The sequence below is a fragment of the Pteronotus mesoamericanus genome, unplaced genomic scaffold (assembly GCF_021234165.1).
Source record: "Pteronotus mesoamericanus isolate MK-2021 breed Mesoamerican mustached bat unplaced genomic scaffold, CSHL_Meso_final contig_78, whole genome shotgun sequence".
Taxonomy (NCBI): Eukaryota; Metazoa; Chordata; class Mammalia; order Chiroptera; family Mormoopidae; genus Pteronotus; species Pteronotus mesoamericanus.
Window position 1 is genome coordinate 30,707,126 of NW_026555258.1, and position 18,711 is coordinate 30,725,836.

Genomic DNA, 18,711 nt, shown 5'->3' on the forward strand with positions numbered 1-18,711 from the left:
TGGCTATTTTCAGATTCTGGACTATTCCCAGACCTCAGGGAAGCAATTTTCTTTATCCACCTATTTACCTCCCCCCCCGCAAAAAAAAGGTAAGACAGCACTTTTAAAAGAATGTGTACACTCTTGTGGTCCCAGCCCCATTGCTGGCTTCATCCCTTGAGACTAAGTGGTGTGGGGGTCACTTGAAGGGAAAAGAAAAGGACACCTCAATGGTATGACAGAAAGTCCAAAAATGAGAAGTTCATGAGATTATTTAGGCCCTGGGATGGCATGCTGCTAAAAACAACCCATTCCGAAGTGAGCATAAGGGAAACGAGGCCCAGAGAAGAAAGGGGTTAAGTCCCACGCGGAGTGGTTGGTGAGGGCCAGCTCTTCTGACAAGTGCTCCAGGGGAGTTTGGGAAGCTAGTGAAGGAATGAAGGAATGAAGGGGCCTGCCTGAGAGAATGGTAAAAGGGGAAGAAAGTCATATCCACAAGTGCTTGGAGAGGGCAATGGATGGGAATTTAAGGTGAAAACCAGTTAGTTCCAATCTATGGCCCAAAGACGGGAAAAATACAAATGAAATTCCACACTTCTCACAAAATTGATTAAAATGAGTCAGCCATATGTGGCACAACTTAAGTAAATGTGTAATTCCTATCTTGTGGTTAGGAATGTTGAATCCAAGCAGGTGACATTTCAAACATCTCTATGGGATACCCGAATGTCTCAGGTAGATTTTGATCTAATTCTCTGCATTTTACTTAGAACAGCACAGAGAGCCGTCCACGTTGCCTCAGCAGTACTCCAGCTGCTCAGCAAAGCAAATTTCCTCACTGGCTTTCTGGCCACTTTGGGCATCAGAGAATCATGAAGATGGCTTTCTGAGTTCTTGCGGGCGACAGTAGGTTCACAATGGACAGGTCCAATCAGACCTCCCCCATGGCAGGGTTCATTCTCCTGGGCCTCTCTGCCCATCCAAAGCTGGAGAAAATGTTCTTTGTGCTGATCCTGCTGATGTACCTAGTGATCCTGCTGGGCAATGGGGTCCTCATCCTGGTGACCGTCCTTGACTCCCACCTGCACACGCCCATGTACTTCTTCCTGGGGAACCTCTCCTTCCTGGACATCTGCTACACAACCTCCTCAGTCCCCCTCATCCTTGACAGCTTCCTGACCCCTAGGAAAACCATCCCCTTCTCAGCCTGTGCTGTGCAGATGTTCCTCTCCTTTGCCATGGGAGCCACAGAGTGTGTGCTCCTGAGCATGATGGCATTTGACCGCTACGTGGCCATCTGCAAGCCCCTGAGGTATCCCGTGGTCATGAGCAAGGCTGCCTACGTGCCCATGGCTGCCGGCTCCTGGGCAGCTGGAAGCTCCTCTGCCATGGTGCAGACATCCCTAGCAATGCGACTGCCCTTCTGTGGGGACAACATCATCAACCACTTCACCTGTGAGATCCTGGCTGTCCTGAAGTTGGCCTGTGCTGACATCTCCATCAATGTGATCAGTATGGTGGTGGCCAATGTGGTCTTTGTGGGCAGCCCCGTCCTGTTCATTTTTGTCTCCTATGTGTTTATCATTGCTACCATCCTGAGGATCCCGTCAGCTGAGGGGAGGAAAAAGGCCTTCTCCACCTGCTCTGCCCACCTCACCGTCGTGGTCGTCTTCTACGGGACCATCCTCTTCATGTATGGGAAGCCCAAATCCAAGGACCCACTGGGAGCAGACAAGGAGGACCTTTCAGACAAGTTTATCTCCCTCTTTTATGGGGTGGTGACCCCCATGCTCAACCCCATCATCTACAGCCTCAGGAACAAGGATGTGAAGGCTACTGTTAGAAACTTGATATTTCGCAAACATTTCACCCAGTGATGCTGGAAAAGTTCTGCCGGTTCTTTTCCCTGGTGGCTCTCATCTGAGAATCTCAGAGGAGAAGATGAAGGGCCAACTACATCAAAGGTTACATAGGTAAATCTAATTCCACAGGATGGCTATTTGTAAACAGGAAACATTTTATGGGACTCTTTTCACCTCATCCTATAAGCAATCCTACAAAATTATATTCCTATTGGTAAAGCCTTATAGTTCTCTATCTCTGTGATGTATAGTGAACAAACTGACATCAAGCAAAAGGAACTCTTCAAGTTTTATTGTTTAACTTATAAAAAGTTCCAGCCTGAAGGTCTGTAACTCAATGGCTCCATGGCTTCTTTCTGTGAATAGATTTGAATGGGTCCCTACTTTTATGCTACCATTCAACTCTTCCTAGTCTACATTAAATAGTAGTAATATTTTTATTTCTATGCTCCTTTTTGTCTCCTTCTTAATTCTTAAAACTATTTCCTGAATTGTTTCCTCTCTGTCTCCATAATTAACCCCTTTCCCTTCTCCTTAATTAAGGACCCCACATTCAAACTTTTGGAACAGAAAGAGCAGTGAGAAAAATGTGGCAAAACAGATGCAAGAGTCAAAGGTTCAGACTTCTTGTCCTTTCCATTTCTAAAATGTTTTTCATCTCTGGGTTCTGTCCCTAGACAGCATTGGCCTCCTATGGGTTATCAGAGTAATGTGGAAACCGATGTGCGTCAAGGAGGATCAGGTTAATTCTATGGACCACTTGACCCTGTTTGACCACACATGCAGCCAAGTGGAACCATCACTTGTTTTCTACCTAAGAACCCCCAAAGTCACACAAGGTCAGAGGGAGATGGAAGCGATGCTCACCAGGAGACATGTAAGAATCACCTGCATAATCGGTGAGGAATTCCAAGCCAGCTAATCAATCTAGAAGTCCAGAAAAAAAATGAGCAAGATGGAAGACCTCTCTGATAGTTGAGAGAAACTTGTGATTCAATAGAGAGGAAACAAACTAACAGCCAAAACAGTCTTCACTGAAAAAGAGTTATTGAGGGAAGATGGTGTAAATGTTAAAGAAAATTCTTATTACTGTCCTCAGTGAAATTTAAGAGGCTGTTGAATTAGTAAAACAAGCACATCCTATAAAAAAGAGGCTAGGAGAAAAGATGACTGTGAGACAAAAAATATTTTCTTAGGGAAAAAAACTACATTATTAATCACATAAATTTCAGCAAAAATATTTAAAAGTAGGTAGAACAGTGCTTTAAAGTGAATTTTAAATTTAAAAATAACTTAAGGTGCTCTCTTACATTCAGAGAAAAAAGGTAAAGAGATTTAAGCTATTTAAGAAAAGATGAAAGGCATGAAAGATAGACCAGGAGGCTCTATTATAGGATTAATGGAGAAAAGACAAAGCAGATGAAAGACAATTAATAAAGAGGAAAAAACATATTTCACTGAACAGATGTTTTAGATATTTTGCTCATAAAAGGTTTATCAATCAGCACCCAAGAATTTTGGCCAGAGACATGCATATGTAAATCCAAGAATAAGTACTGATATACACCTAAGCAATTCTATAGACTCTCCTGCAGAAGAAAAGCAGGTTCCCTAAGAGGGAAAGAGAACCTGGTGGGCACTGGCCTCCTACCCTGCAGCCCTGAGCGTAAAGTGAGCGGAACGAGGTCTACGGAGTGTCTGAGGGAAGTGGGCGATGGGTCCAGAATTTGGCCCACAGCTGACCACTAACAGATATGAGCATTAAAAAGACACTCGCTGTCATGTGAAAACACAGAAATAACACACCCTTATAATCTTTCTAGAAAAGAAACTTTATTTAGAAAGTTCTCCCAGTAAACCTTTAAAAATAAACAACTGAAAGGAAGTGATAGACATGGTATGTAAAAACAGTAGAGAATGATGAAACTTGTAAGGCCAATAAATTCTAATTAATTCTTGACACTAAAACTGCAAAGATTAATATATGATGGGATTATTAGAAAACACAGAAGTAAACAGTGACAACAAAGCAATGGAGTAACTCCAGCTGCAGTTCTGGATGACTTCATCAAGCTGGGAGGGTGAATGCCTTAAGGTTGATTTAATATTCAATGTTCAGTCAATGCAATCTAACATAATAGCAGGCTAAATAAGAAAAATCACATGAGTGTATCAAGTGAGGCAGGAAAAGCATTTGAAAAAACAATACCCTTTAATGATTAAAAATTTTCAGCATTGAACTGGAAGCCCCAGCACAGTAAGCCAAGAAAAAGAGGCAAGTCTAACATTTTTGAAAAAAGAAAAAAAACAGTCATTATTCACAGATGTAATTATTGTTTATATGTAGAAAATTTAAAGAATTTAGAAATATAAGTATTAAAAAGAGAGTTTAGCAAGGCCCATAGGTGGCTAAATCAATATACCAAAAATTCTTTTGCATTTCTATATTCCAGCAATAAATTATGTAATATTTTTAAAGATATCAAGAAATATAAATATATATTTACATATTTAAACATAAGATATAGTTTATATATTTATATTAACTTTCACCATACAGAGGTAAATCTGACAAAAGAGCTTCAAGATCCTTATGCATAAAATTATAAATTAAAAAAATTTTGGTATGATAATAAATAGAGAAATATTTCCCATCCATGGATTGGAAAACTCAATATTGTAGAGATGTTAGTTCTCCCCGAATTGATCTATAGAGTCAATGTAATCCCAATTGTTAAATCCCAAAAAGAATTATTGTAGAATTTCATAAGCTGATTCCATAATTTATATCAAATTTCAAAGGACAAAGAATAGCAAAGACACATTTGAAGAAGTATTGGGTGGGCGTAAAAGGACTTACTCTATAAGAGACCAAAACGTACTATAAATTAAAGCAATATTAATTAGGGAAGTGTAACACTGACACAGGAATAGACAAATAAATCAACAAATAAATCAATGAAAAAAAAAGAGCTCTCAGAGATGGACCCATTCATGTTTGAAGACTATGATGTATGACAGAGATGGTACTGCGGACTGATGGAGAAAGGATGGGTTGTAACCACAAGTAGGACAATTGGGAAATATAGACATGTAACAGGAGAAATGTGTAAGATATTTACAGCAGTATTGACTTGGAAGCAGTCCAATTATTCATCAAAGAAGAATGGATAAATAGAATGGAATTCAGCAACACACATTAATGAACCAGCTATACTCATAAACATGAGTCTCACAAACATAATAGTGAATGAAGAAACAAGTCAAGAAGAATATCTACAAATGATTCGACTTACACAGAGTTTACAAAGAGGAAAGCCCAAACTCTACTGTTTAAGGATGAAAAAATAGTTCACAGGTGACAAAACTCAAGAAAATCAAGGAAATAATTATAACGGAAGTCAGCAGTGTGCGTACCATTAACAATAATAACAATAATCAGAGAGGGGAGACTAGTGGTGCGACGGATCCTAGGGAGCTTCAAACGCACTAGCAATGTGCTGTTCCTTATATTAGGTGGTGATTGCTATATTGTTCTTTACATTTTAAATGTGTTTTAATATTCATATGCGCTTATGCATGGATATACTATATTTCACATTTTAAATTATTTTAAATCCCTAAAGCTTTGAATACAACAATGCAATGTCACCTCTTACCTATCAGATTGGCAAAGACCAAAAAGTCTCAGGATCAATAAACTCTGTTGGCAGAGTGTGGGGAAATAAACATTCTCATACATTGCTGACAAGAATGTGTAAATTGGCATTATCTACCAAAATTACAAATATGCATAAAACATACCTATATTGTACCACATGTGCTAAATCATAAATACACAAGGATATTTGTGACAGCACCAATTGTAATAGCTTAACATTGGAAGCCCTGGCTGGTGTGGCTCAATGGATAGAGTGCTGGCCTTCAAACCAAGGGGTCACTGGTTCGGTTCTCAGTCAGGGCACATGCTTGGGTTGCGAGCCAGGTCACTAGTAGGGGGCTCATGAGAGACAACCACACACTGATGTTTCTCTCCTTCTCTTTCTCCCTCCCTTCCCCTCTATACAAATAAATAAATTAAATCTTTAAGAAAAAAAATTGGAAAATCTAAATGTCCATCAATATCAGACCAGTTAATGAACGATGGTACAATGGAATATGTATATGCAGCCATTTAAACAAATGAAGCAGTGGATTCATCACTTATGTGGCTTTGGGAAAATTGCTTAACATTTCTGTGTCTCAAAAATGGAAATCGTGTTAATCCACTTAAATGAGTCCATCCATATAAACAAATTTACATATGGTAGGTGAGCAATAAGGCTTAGGTATTGGTTTTGGGTTTTTTTCCCCTTCACTTTTATGCACTGTGTTACTGACAGGAACCACTTTTTCTCTGTAGGTGAAGATTATTTCCCACAATAAGCATCTCTTGTAATTACCATATGAGCCGTAGCTATAGTTGCCATTTAAGCATCTCTAATATTTTGTGACTTCTAATTCAAAAAACAGTCTTAAAGATTGAAATATGAATGTTCATGATCTTAGGTATTCTTTTCTCATATTTGTTTGTATTTTATTTCATATGTAGTTTTGTTTGAAAAATGTTTTCAGCCCTGACCAGTGTGGCTTAGTTGTTTGGGTGTTGTCCCACAGAGCAAGGGGTCCTGGTTGATTCCCAGTGAGGGCGCATGCCTGGGTTGCGGGTTCAGTCCCTGCGGGAGGCAACCAATCAATGTTTCTCTTTCCCCCTCCCTTCCCTTCTCTCTAAATAAATTTTTTAAAACACACACACACACTTTTACCTTATGTCTGATATAAAAAGTACTGTTTAAAAAATAATAATAAAAGGATGAGGCAGAACTATATTTGGTTTTTTCCCCAGAAAAACTCTCCAAGGTACATTGTTAAGCTGACAAAAGCAAGATACTAAGAAAGTGCGCATTTGTGCTAGATGTGTCTCCAAAATTCTTATTGGTATAGGCATAGACTATGTCTGGGGTCGGGGGGAAGCTTACAAGAAATTGCTAACATTGGTTGCCTCGAGGGTGACTGGAGACAGAGACAATTTTTATTATCTGCTCTTCTACACCTTTCAAATGTTGTTGCAAGTACAAGTAATACCTATGAATAATGGTGGTTGATGATCATGATGATGAAATGATGATGATAAAGAGAATCAGATGCATTGAGGTTGAAATCCCAGCTCTACCATCCAAAAGACGCATGGCCTTTGGTAAATTGTTTAACCCCTTAAAGTCCGTCCCTCAAATAAAAGAAAAAGAGAGAAAAATAATACAATAACCCAGGGAAGACTGGAAGTGGATACTCAATACACATGCATTGCTTGATGGTACTGAACTTGGACATATAAACTGTTGCACTGACTGGCGCATGGGGCCCCCTCGATGGATGTAGTTGATTGTGCTGCTGTTGCTGCTGCTGTACTTAGACATCTGTCCTGCCTCCCCACTCTGAATACCTAGGACTTCAACTTGGGACAATTGCTCCGTATGTACTGAAGTGAGCACTGGCCGCCCCGAGACCCTGAGGAAGGCTCAGGAGGCCGACACCCGCTGTGTGCGCCTCTCCATCTCCAGCTGGCTGCATGCCAGTCGCTGCCTCTGACTGGGGCGGGGATGTGGTCTCTGGAGCCCCCGTGATGCTGAGGGCCTGCATCCTGTGCACACTTGACATTGCAAACTTTAAATTGCTTCTGGGATTAGCAGGGTGCCCTTAGATGTCCACAGCTGCCATTGGTTCCTTACACCGCTGGGAAAATGTCCCCATGGGATTTCTGACAGGTCCTCTACATGAACAGTCTGTAGCTGAGACACACAGGGCTCAGCTGGCACAACTGGGAGGAAGGATATGAAAGAAAAGCCCACCAGAGGCTGTTCCCACAAGGATTTAGGAAGATAAAGAAGAAAGAGAGTCTCAGAGGTAAAGAAGGGCAGGCAGGGGAATGCCTGGGGCCTTTCTCTGGCATCCCGGGTCTGGCCTTGGATGCAGTGAGGAGTTAAGAATCGTGTCTAGGATCAGGATCTCAGAAAGTGGCTACAGCCGGATGCAGGTAGGGAGAACGGGGTTGTGGTGGGGACAGAGGTGGTTGTCACACTGGTGGTGGTCACACCTTCTGCAGAGCATTTCCCCAAGATGGACTTTCCTCCTCGCCCTGCCTCTGCTCCAAGAAACCTCCCTGCAGCTGACACTTGGAGCAAGGAGGTGCAGCTGAGAGTAAGCGTGAGGCAGTCCTTCACGCTCTCCAGGGCTTGCCATTGACCAAGCCCCGGCCCTGCCCTTGCTGCTCCAACGTCTCACAGAGCCCGGGAGGGAGGCGGGCAGGCAGGACTCCTGCCCGGTTCTGCAGAGGTTCCTCAGGAGGATGAGCCTCCCCCAGGGTCAGAGGGTGAGCACACAGGCCAGCAAGGACCCAAGTCCTGCCTCTGTGATTCCCAGTCTGTTCTCTGTTTTTCTCACTTTCCTTCTATAAACACTCAGGGTGTTTTTTTTTCCTCCTGAAGACAAAGAAATTTGTGCCTATTGTGTTAAAAAAATACATATTGGTAATACTGAAGAGGTACAGAGAGGAATGATTTTGTTATCATTTGTTTCTAGTCATTTTTATCCCATATATCATTTGCCTCATTAAGATCTTAACTGTGTACAATTTTGTATTCTCCTTTTTAGTTTATCATTACAGTATAATACTACAGTGTAAAAGTTATAAAATAACTCGAATGTCTACCTAATATTCCATTATGTGAAACAGCATTATTTACTTAGGCATTTATTGGTAGACAGGTATTTTGTTTCTTATTTTCACTCATAAATATCATTGCAATGAAGTTCTTTATTGAGAGACATTGGCCCTCCACTCCCATTGATTCCTTAGAATTCTTTCCAGAGGTGGAATTAATGCAGTGATGGGTTTTGGGGGGTTTTCCTTTTTCTAGCAAACTGCTCTTCAGAAAGGGTGTTATTAGAGTGCACGGGGCTCTTCTGACGCACTGTGCTCCCATCCACGTTTCAGCTTCAGGCTGGCTCCAGGAAGGGAAGAGATCACAAGTAAGGCCCAGTCCTTCGGACAAACTGAGGTGCCAAATGCACAAGATGCAGCTACAAAGGCAAAAACTTCACTTCCTCTCCTTGCTCTCTCCGGCTGCCTCCCACCCAACTCCCTCTCTTCCCCTCCCGCTCCTCCCCCCGCCCCTCCCTCCCCTCCCCCCTCTTCCTCCTCTTCCGGCCTGTAGGTGTCAGCGCTCTCTTTCTTCCATCTGGAGTCCTCTCCAAAGCCTGACGTGCCCTATATTTCCTGCATGTGAAACTAAAAATTCAGATCTCCCCACACACACACACACACACACACACACACACACACACACACACACCCTGGGGTGCAGCCACCTTCACCAGGGACTGCTCCCGGCCTGCTAGGCACAGCACCAGGCAGTCCACGACAGAGCTGGAATGCCTAGGAAGCACCTGATTCAGCCTTTTTGTGATGCACTTGGGGAAACTGAGTCCTAGGGAGGAGAAGGGACTTGCTCCAGCTACACAGAAGAACCATGTCACGCAGGGCGAGGTCCCACAGCCCTGGTGTCAAGGTGCAAGGTCTTCCCAGCTGTTCAGTTCATTCCAATTGAACCAGCTTTTATTTGGCAGCTTTCACATCCCAGGCACTAAGACGTCATGTGGGTCAAATCCTGTGCGTCGCTCATGCCCACACCACACTGTGCACGGGCAGAGCTGCTGTGCGCATGAGATTGTCTGATGGGAGTGGACAGGACGGCTTCTCTAACAGAACCCATTTTCCTTGGCCTCTGTGACCACAGCGTGTCCTTGTCACTATTCAGTCTTCCTCGCACCACTGACTGTAATGTTTACCTTTCACTTTCCGGAGGAGCTTGGAGAGCGACTGGGAGGCACGCAAGATAAGCTGGGGCAGGACTTCATGGCGGACGGCCCGGCCCCGCACTGAGCAACCGGGGCCACGCTGATGTGCTGCATGGAGAAATGGGGGGATGGTAAAGGCTTGCATAGGAAACCCAAGGTGGCGTAATGGGGAAACATCTCCTGGGTTAGATCAATGGCTCTCTCCTGGGCACAACTGTGCACTCCCCTCTCCTCCTGGAAACATTTGGCAATGTCTGGAGACGTTGTTTGGTTGTTACAACTCAGGGAGCGGGTGCCACTGGCAACTGGTGGGCAGGGGCCAGGGATGCTGCTAAACGCCCAGCAATGCCCAGGACGACCCTCTACCATCCAGAACTCTGCAGCCAAAAGTGTCATAATGTTGAGGTTGAGAGACCTTGAGTCCAGTTCAGGGCAGGAGCTGCACTGCCTGACAGCACATCTGACATCAACTCTCCGCCATGAGTAAAGCGAGAGTGTGCTGGACAGACCTTAAGACCATGAGACAGATCCGAGAATCCATAGAGCTGGTACTGGAGAGATAAAATCTTACAAAAATCTGAGCATCAACAGAGTGGGGCAGGTTTGATGGGAATAACTTAGAATCGGGGCCTGCAACCCAACCCCAATTCTGTTATTCAGTCCCATAGAGCAGAGTCTTTAGCTCCTCTGAGCTTTGGTTACTTCATTTATAAAACTTGAAATGACAGTATCTTTGCTATGGGACATTTCAAAGAATATGGTACAAAGTAGAAGTTCATTAATATTAACCACTCATCATCCACCCATTCACACTCTGTCTTTCACACACACGCACACACACACCCCCCACTGAAATTCAGAAGGAGCTGTAGAAATATTGCCAATGAGGATTCTGAATTTAGAATCTGGGCAATTATGGGTAAGAGGCTAGCAATCCTCTACACAAAGGCATGGAGTGGAATATAAGAATGGGGTCAGAGAGCGAGAATACCACAGAAGAATAAAAATATAAACATAAAAAGACAAAAAAAAATTCCTTCGTAAGATGGATTATAAATTAATACCATGTACCCTAATATCTGATAGTTGTGGTTAGTGTGGTTATTACTACAACCGAGTTACCTGGTCGGTAAGGTGCACTGTTGTCATTTGTAGTGTAGGTTCGATCACTACAATTAATCCTTGTGTTGACTTCATAAAGTTCTTCTCATCCATTGCTATCAATCATACCTAAATGAGGCGGATCCCAGTGCTGCAAACAGTGAAGTCTGTGTCGCTGATGGCAGGCGGATTTAAGAAGTAATCCTGCTTGTGGCTGAGCCTTTACTTAGGTTTGTTTATGCCTGGATGTGGATTAGCACTTTCATACAAGTTCCTTCCAAATGCAATTAAAGTTTAAAGAGGTTTGAAAGTTTGCTAGTTCTAAGAACTGGATCAGTTTAGGGATTTACCTCTCTGAGAATCTCAGGAAGCTCAGATTAAATGACACTTCAGTACATTTACATTAAAAAGAAATAATTTGTAGCATTTCCAGCTGTGAATCAGAATGCAGAAGAAAAGCCCTCCTTGACTGGGGATTTGCTCTCCTGGGTTCAAGGCCTGTCTCTGGGAGCTTTGTTCCAGCTCTGACGGTCTCCGCCCTAAGAGCCAATGGCCCCTCTACTGTCTCTAAGTTTTTTGTCTCTTACACATCTATGCTCTCCTATTATGCAGCAGGGACTTGACTGTGTACCAGGTGCCTGGAACTCCTCTCTGGTAAGGCTGATGTCCTGCTTTGTACTTTGTTGATGACAGAGGGGACATCACATGGAAAAATCCAATCAGACATCCTCCGTGGCAGGATTTATTCTGCTGGGCCTCTCAGCCCACCCAAAGCTGGAGAAAACGTTCTTTGTGCTCCTCCTGCTGATGTACCTGGTGATCCTGCTGGGCAATGGGGTCCTCATCCTGGTGACTGTCCTTGATGCCCGCCTGCACACGCCCATGTACTTCTTCCTGGGGAACCTCTCCTTCCTGGACATCTGCTACACAACCTCTTCCATCCCTCTGGTCCTGGATGGCTTCCTTACTCCCAGGAAAACCATCTCTTTCTCAGCCTGTGCCGTGCAGATGTTCCTCTCCTTTGCCATGGGAGCCACGGAGTGTGTGCTTTTGGGCATGATGGCGTTTGACCGCTACGTGGCCATCTGCGAGCCCCTGAGGTACCCCGTGGTCATGAGCAAGGCTGCCTACGTGCCCATGGCTGCCGGCTCCTGGGCTGTTGGTGGTGCTGCTTCTGTGGTGCACACATCCTTGACAATTCAGCTGCCCTTCTGTGGGGAAAACATTATCAACCACCTCGCCTGTGAGATCCTGGCTGTCCTGAAGTTGGCCTGTGCTGACATCTCCATCAATGTGATCAGCATGGGGGTGACAAATGTGATCTTCTTGGGGGTCCCTGTTTCGTTCATCTTTTTTTCCTATGTGCTCATCATTACTACCATCCTGAGGATCCCCTCAGCTGAGGGGAGGAAAAAGGCCTTCTCCACCTGCTCTGCCCACCTTACTGTGGTGGTCATATTCTATGGGACCTTATTTTTCATGTATGGGAAGCCCAAGTCTAGGGATGACCTAGGAGCAGATGAGCAGGACCTTTCAGACAAGCTCATCCCCCTCTTCTATGGGGTGGTGACCCCCATGCTCAACCCCATCATCTACAGCCTGAGGAACAAGGACGTGAAGGCTGCTGTGAGGAACCTTGTGGCTCAGAAAGACGTGAGCCAGCGATGTAGGAGGGCCCTCTGTTGCTCTCACGCTTGTGAAAGTAAGGACTCCAATTGTTACAGCTGCCAGTGAGCCAAGTCACGTTAACTGGAATGGTTTCTTGCTTCTAAGTTCATTTTCAGGGAATGCTTAACTTTTCAGAGTGTACATGCTGAATTTTGGCCATTTGTCTGACAGCTTCAACAGATGCCAGACAGTAACACTCTAACTGAATGTACTATTACATTCTAATTTAATGAAGACATGCGGACCACATGGTAAAACCAGGGAGACAGGAACCATTCCAGCAAGATGAATGGCCCTCACTGTGTCTAAGCTGCAGAGTTAGTGCAGGAAAGTGAGCTGCTCCCCAGCAACATCGCCATCCTGATTGGATTCACCGGGAGAGTCAGAGGACTACAAAGGAAGTGAAAACTTTTACTTTGGGCTTTCGTGTGTTTAATTCAGTTTGCCCAAAGTGTTAAGAAGAGACAAAGACAAAGTGTCCACATAGTTTTTGGTGGTGGGAATAATCTATTTTGATAAGCTGAATTTCTTTTTAGCTATGAAAAAAATTGAAGCTATTTTTTTCTTGATGCATTGTACATTATGAAACACTGCTAGTAAATTAAATCAAATTTAAGGAGTATGGTTTGAAATTGAAACGATTATTTATTGTCATTCCCAATAGAAAAACTAATATTCTGTTAGGTAATAACTTACATTCAAAAAAACATATATGTGTGTGTGTGATAGATAGGAAGAAAGGGAGAGAGGAACTGAGGGAAAGAAGGAAAGAGAGAGAAAGAGAAAGGAAGGAATGAAGGGAAGAAGGAAGGAGAAAGGGAAAGGAAAAAAGAAAGGAAAGGAAGGAGAAAGATACATAATGGTTAAATCTGTCTGAAGACATTGGGAGCTAAAGTTTGACAGGTTTCTTTGTTCCAGGAATTCTCAGGGCCTTTGACATGCTAAAGTACACTGTATTCACAGTGTATTCTAAGATATATAAAGTCTGTAGCATTTCCTCAATCTCCATAGTTCAGCACAATGAAAACTGAGGAGCATTGTCTTACCTATTTTCAACCTATGAACTTGGGGAGGTTGCATAGCCCTTCTCAGCCTATTTATTCATATTTTAAAACCTAACCACTTGATTTTACATGAATGAGGTAAGATACTATAAATAAATGCTTTGTAAATGATAAGCACAATAGAAATGTTAGGTATTATTAATACGAATGCTACACAGTGCTTTGTGCCATGTGAAAAAGGGCAAGATATAGTTCCTGTCTAGAACAATAGACACAAAAGATAGATGAACGATTCAGAGATGGCAGTGGATGAACAAAAGCAGTTTTATGGTGAGTTAATAATTAAGTTCTAAGAATATCGGAAGACATTTAAAAAGAGAATTTCGAAAGTGAGCCCAATTTTGAGAATAGATATTGGAAATTTTTGCTTCAAGTGATATTTAGATTTTCTTACATTTATAAAAAATGAAATTCATAAAATAAGGATGCATGCTTTGTTAATAAAATTTCATTTCATGTTAGTCATGTTCCTGATTTCTACTTTGCACCAGTAAAGGAACAATCTTGCCAGTGCAAATATACAGGAGCGACACCTAGTGGCCATTCAAGCAAACTTCAGACACTCGGGGAGCCATGAAATACCACTGTTAGAAGAGGCTTCAGGTTTCTTGCTCAACCCTATCTAGAGGATGCATGGAATTTGTCTCCAATACCCCTGTCCCCAGTCATCTAGCATCTGCTGGGACACCTATAGTGACAAAGAATTCAATACTTTCAGATTCTAGCTGTTTTATTTAGCCACGCTAGCAAATTTGTCCTCGAATTATGTTAATATATATACTCCACTACCTTCTACCTTTCAGTAATAATTTAGCTTTGTGCCTCTACATGAAATGCACCTAATCTCCTCCTTACAGTATATGAAGTTAGTTCTTCTGGTCCCCTGAGTCTATTCCCTTCCAGCCTAAAGAGCCCCGGTCCTTCCTCCCGTGCTAAAATCACCCATTACCCAACTGGCAGGCACTGAACATGCCTAGAGCATCATCCGGTTTATCCCAGCAGTGGAAAGAATGTGATATGTCTAAAAATACCGTGGGAATAATAATGATGTTGCTAAGCTAACTCTGTTTCCCCCAAGGTAACTGAGACCAGACTGGTACAAAGAAACAATTTTGAACAAGCCCATGCACTTTTTTCCTCTCACGAATGGCAGCCGTATCCTTTTATATTACAAATTACATGATCCTAATATAATTGCTAAACCAGAAATTACATAAATTGTTTTCTCTAGGAACAATAGCAACCTCCACTTTCACCCTCCAGCTTCACATTTCTTGCCTGTCAAAGGCAGGCACCTTTCCCCTGGCCTACACTTTCAAAAAGAACGAGAGGCAATAACAGGAACGAAAAGAGACAACAAGACTGAGGACATATTTCATTGACCTAGGTCATCAGTCTTCCTTTAAAATGACTGCTATGGTAACATAAAATATAGGAATCCATTCCTAAAATCCCCCAAATTAAAATGATCAGAATGAATAAACTCTTTTGGGGGACAGGAATACTATCATATTATAACACTTATTCAAATGTATTATTTCAACTTCCCAGTTCTGGGTCAGTTATTTTTCAGGCTTTTATTCTAGTGACTAAAACCTCAATGAAATCTTCAAACTGAAACTCCAAATATAAAGTGGATGCTCTTTGGTGGAAGCAGGAGGGGTAGGGGCCGAATGGAGGTGGGAGGCGGCGGAGGGGTGAGCGTCGTGCCAGCTCGAGCCGCCCTCCGTCTCCATCCCCCAAGGGTTCCCCAATCCAGAGTTCCCGCCGGACTCGGAAGGGATCCATACCATTGTTGCCAAGAAAACTAGAAATTTTTCATAAGAATAGTTTTGTTCCATACTCAGAAATAAATTTGAGAATCTTGGGAAAAAAAATATATTCTAAGAAAAAAATAAATCACCCAGTTAATCATTAAAGAGCTAGACAACCTAAAAACACCCACAACCTAAGAAGAAATTGAGGAATTGTCATGCCAGGTCCAGAGAGTTTCACAAATGAATGTTATTAAATATTCAGGGAACAGAAGGTTTTAATACTGCTCAAATAATTCCAGAGCATATGGCCAGAATGATAGCTTCCAAATTCCTTAAACCAAGGCAGCATAACACTGGTGCTGAATCGTGAAAAACATGACAAAGAAGGTACAATGGAGAAGGCCAGAGAAGCATATCGCTCTCGTATGAATGTGCGCGTGCACATACATGCATGATAGAGTTCAGCAACACATTGAAAGAACAATACAGGGTGGAGCAAACGTAGGTGTGTGCTTGTGAGTACGCAGAACACAGGATTTATTCTTGTATTGTTATTTATTATTATATGATTTTTGATAGGAACAACTGTAAACCTATTTTTGTCCCACCCTGTATACTGTATCCAAGTATATTTAATTCAAATATGTAAAGGTAGAACAATTTAAGGATACCTACTGGAATAATTTACCAATTCACAGGTCAAGGGAGGGAAAAAAGTGATCATTTCAATGGATTCTCCGAAGTTGTTTAAAAAAGATTAAAAATTAATTTCTGAGTTTCATAAAACTTCTAATAAAATAGGAATTCCTGCCTTTTTTTTTTAATTGATGTCAGCCCTAGCTAGGTGGCTCCGGTGGTTGGAGTGTCATCTCATACCAGTTGATGCTTCTCTCTCACATTGATGTTTCTCTCTCTCTCCCTCTTCCTCTGTCTCTCTAAATCAAATACATACATACATACATAAAAAATGATGTCAAGTAGTGCCCCGCCATCAAAACATTGCACTATATTCGCCCTTCTTCTTGTGATTTTTGAGATGATACAGTGCCTATGGGATGAGATGAACGACACAGGAACTGTGATGCAGTGTTTGGTTACTGTTGACGTTCTGACAAAACTTCAGAAGGAGGATCGATCAAGTGCTTTTGTTTTTGAGAGCGTGTGGGTTCTTCGCCTGGCGCACCACACACCTGGCTTTAGCGCGTCCCCTGTAGCATTGCCACACAGTAGCAGAGTTAATCTGCCCTTCCCTGACATGTGCCCTGGTGCCTTCTTTGTACTTTAATGAATGTAGGTTCCACTGAGCATCTTCTTCCAGAAGAGTCTGGTTTTGTCACAATTATGGACTTCCTTTGGATGCCATCCTGTCTCCTTAGTCAACTTCTTCAACTCTGCAGGAAATGTGGCAGCCACTTCATCAGCAGGTGCAGCCTCTCCAGTAATTTTGGTATTTTTCAGCCCAAACCTATTCCTGAAGCTGTGCCACTATCCCCTACTTGCCGTGAAGAGGTAATCCTGGTGCCACGCGCTTCAGGGGATTCCTTGCTGGAGTCTCTGCATAGGCTCAGTGTTTTATGGCACAACACATTGCTGCCCGTCGGAACATGTTTTGTGTTTTCTTTCACCAGTAAATGTAATGCCTTTTCCATCTTAACTAAACACATTGCTCACTCTGGCCACAACTTTTGCAGTTTGAGGTTCAACAGCAAAACTAGCAATAACTGTTTTGTCCTTCTTCGCAATTTCACCCACTGAAGATTTATTCTTACCATAGATCTTAGCAACCCTGTCATACTATTTTTTTTTCTTTCCTTTACCGGAAAACTTTCACCTTCTCACTTAAAGGAAGCACTTTATGGTTTTACTTTGGCATATGCAAACTGCCAGCATCACTACTTTTGTGCTTTGGGGGCATTATTAAGTAAAATAAGGGTTATTTGAACACAAGCACTACGAACTGCGACACTCCATCTTATACCTGAGATAGCAACTAAGTGACTAACAGGCAGGTATGGCGTGGGTACGCTGGACGACAGGATGATTCACGTCCCAGGGTGAGATGAGGGAAGGGACGCAAGATTTCATCCCACTACTTAGAAACGCACACAATTTAAAACTTATGAATTATTTCTGAAATTTTTTGTTTAATATTTTTGGACTGTAGCTGACTGTGAGTAACTGAAACCACGGAAAGTGAAACTTTCCACAGGTTAAGGCGTAGGGACTACTGAACTCAGCTTTATGGTGATGGAACTCCAAACCCTCTCTCTACTTTGCCAGCGGGCTCCGTGAGGGAGCTGCCAGTAGGGGGTGCTAGAGGGAGAGTGGAGTCTGGGTTGGGGGAGGACTTGCTCCCTGCGGCGGCTTCCCATTCCTGCCCTGTTGCCCCCGCAATGCCCTTGAGCGAGGCCCCGAAGCAGCAGCAGTATTTCCCACATCAGCGGGGACCCATGCCCTGCGTCTTCCCACATTCTCAGAACCGGGTCCAACGTTCCAGGTCTCAGTTCCATAAGGCCCCTTCCCAAACACCAAGATAAATTCCAGAGGAATCAAAAATTAGAATATAAACAATTTTTAAAAGGTTCTGGATGAGAGGGAAGGGTGAGGAGAATTCTGAAAAACGGCAGTTTTTTCCCGTAGAATTCGTGATGCTTCACGGCCCAACCCCCATCCAGCTACTCTAGTCTAAAAACTAGCAGCTGTCCGGGCTCAAAGGGCGTGGGCGGTGCCGTGGCTCAGTCAGTGTCCTAAAAGATGGAACTGGCGCAGGAATTTCCCCCTCTGTGTGAGGAGATCCTGGAGACAAGCGTCAGCGTCTGGTGGGGCAGGAAAGAGGAGGAACCGTGTGGTATCCAGGGTCGCAGGAAGAGCTAGGGGCCGGCGGGAAGGTTTCTCCGCCCCGAGCGGAGGATGCCTGAGGTTTCACTAGCCTGTGCAGCTCAGGGCCTGTTGAAGGAATCCCAGCTGGCCGCTGTGTCAACCACCAAGCCACCCGGGCAGATGACAGTGCCTAAAGAGTGCCCACAGCGGGGCACCAGCAGCCAGACAGCAGCGCAAACAGAACCCGGGGAAACAAGTCTCCTAACGGAACTGAACCGCTAGAACAAGGACGCTCCAGGAGATTCAAGTCAAGCACAAGAAAGTCTCTCTGATAAAAAGGCAGATTGGACACTTGCACATAGTGAAGTTGGGAAGAAAAAACATGATATGATGCAATTGGGGGAGAATGCAAAATCAGAGGAAAGTGGGGCGGGGTAGGGGGGCAGTGAATAAGAAAGACTTGAGAGTGTTCAGAGAAGCAAATGCCAGCATTTGAATTCAATCTGCTCAACTCTGAAGCACACGCCCTTGGGGCTCTAGCAGTATTGGCTTCCAGTAGGGCCC

At 43.3% G+C, this 18,711-nt stretch overlaps 2 protein-coding genes across 2 annotated transcripts; both read left to right on the forward strand.

Annotated features, from left to right (window-relative positions):
• Positions 1 to 896: 896 nt before the first annotated feature.
• Positions 897 to 1,856, forward strand: LOC129079696 (olfactory receptor 13C7). Its single transcript, XM_054584988.1, has one exon. It carries the CDS (start codon positions 897 to 899, stop codon positions 1,854 to 1,856), a length of 960 nt encoding a protein of 319 aa, XP_054440963.1.
• A 9,687-nt stretch (positions 1,857 to 11,543) lies between these two features.
• Positions 11,544 to 12,572, forward strand: LOC129079131 (olfactory receptor 2S2). The gene has a single exon (XM_054584090.1). The coding sequence runs from the start codon at positions 11,544 to 11,546 to the stop codon at positions 12,570 to 12,572; it is 1,029 nt and encodes a 342-aa protein (XP_054440065.1).
• Positions 12,573 to 18,711: the final 6,139 nt, after the last annotated feature.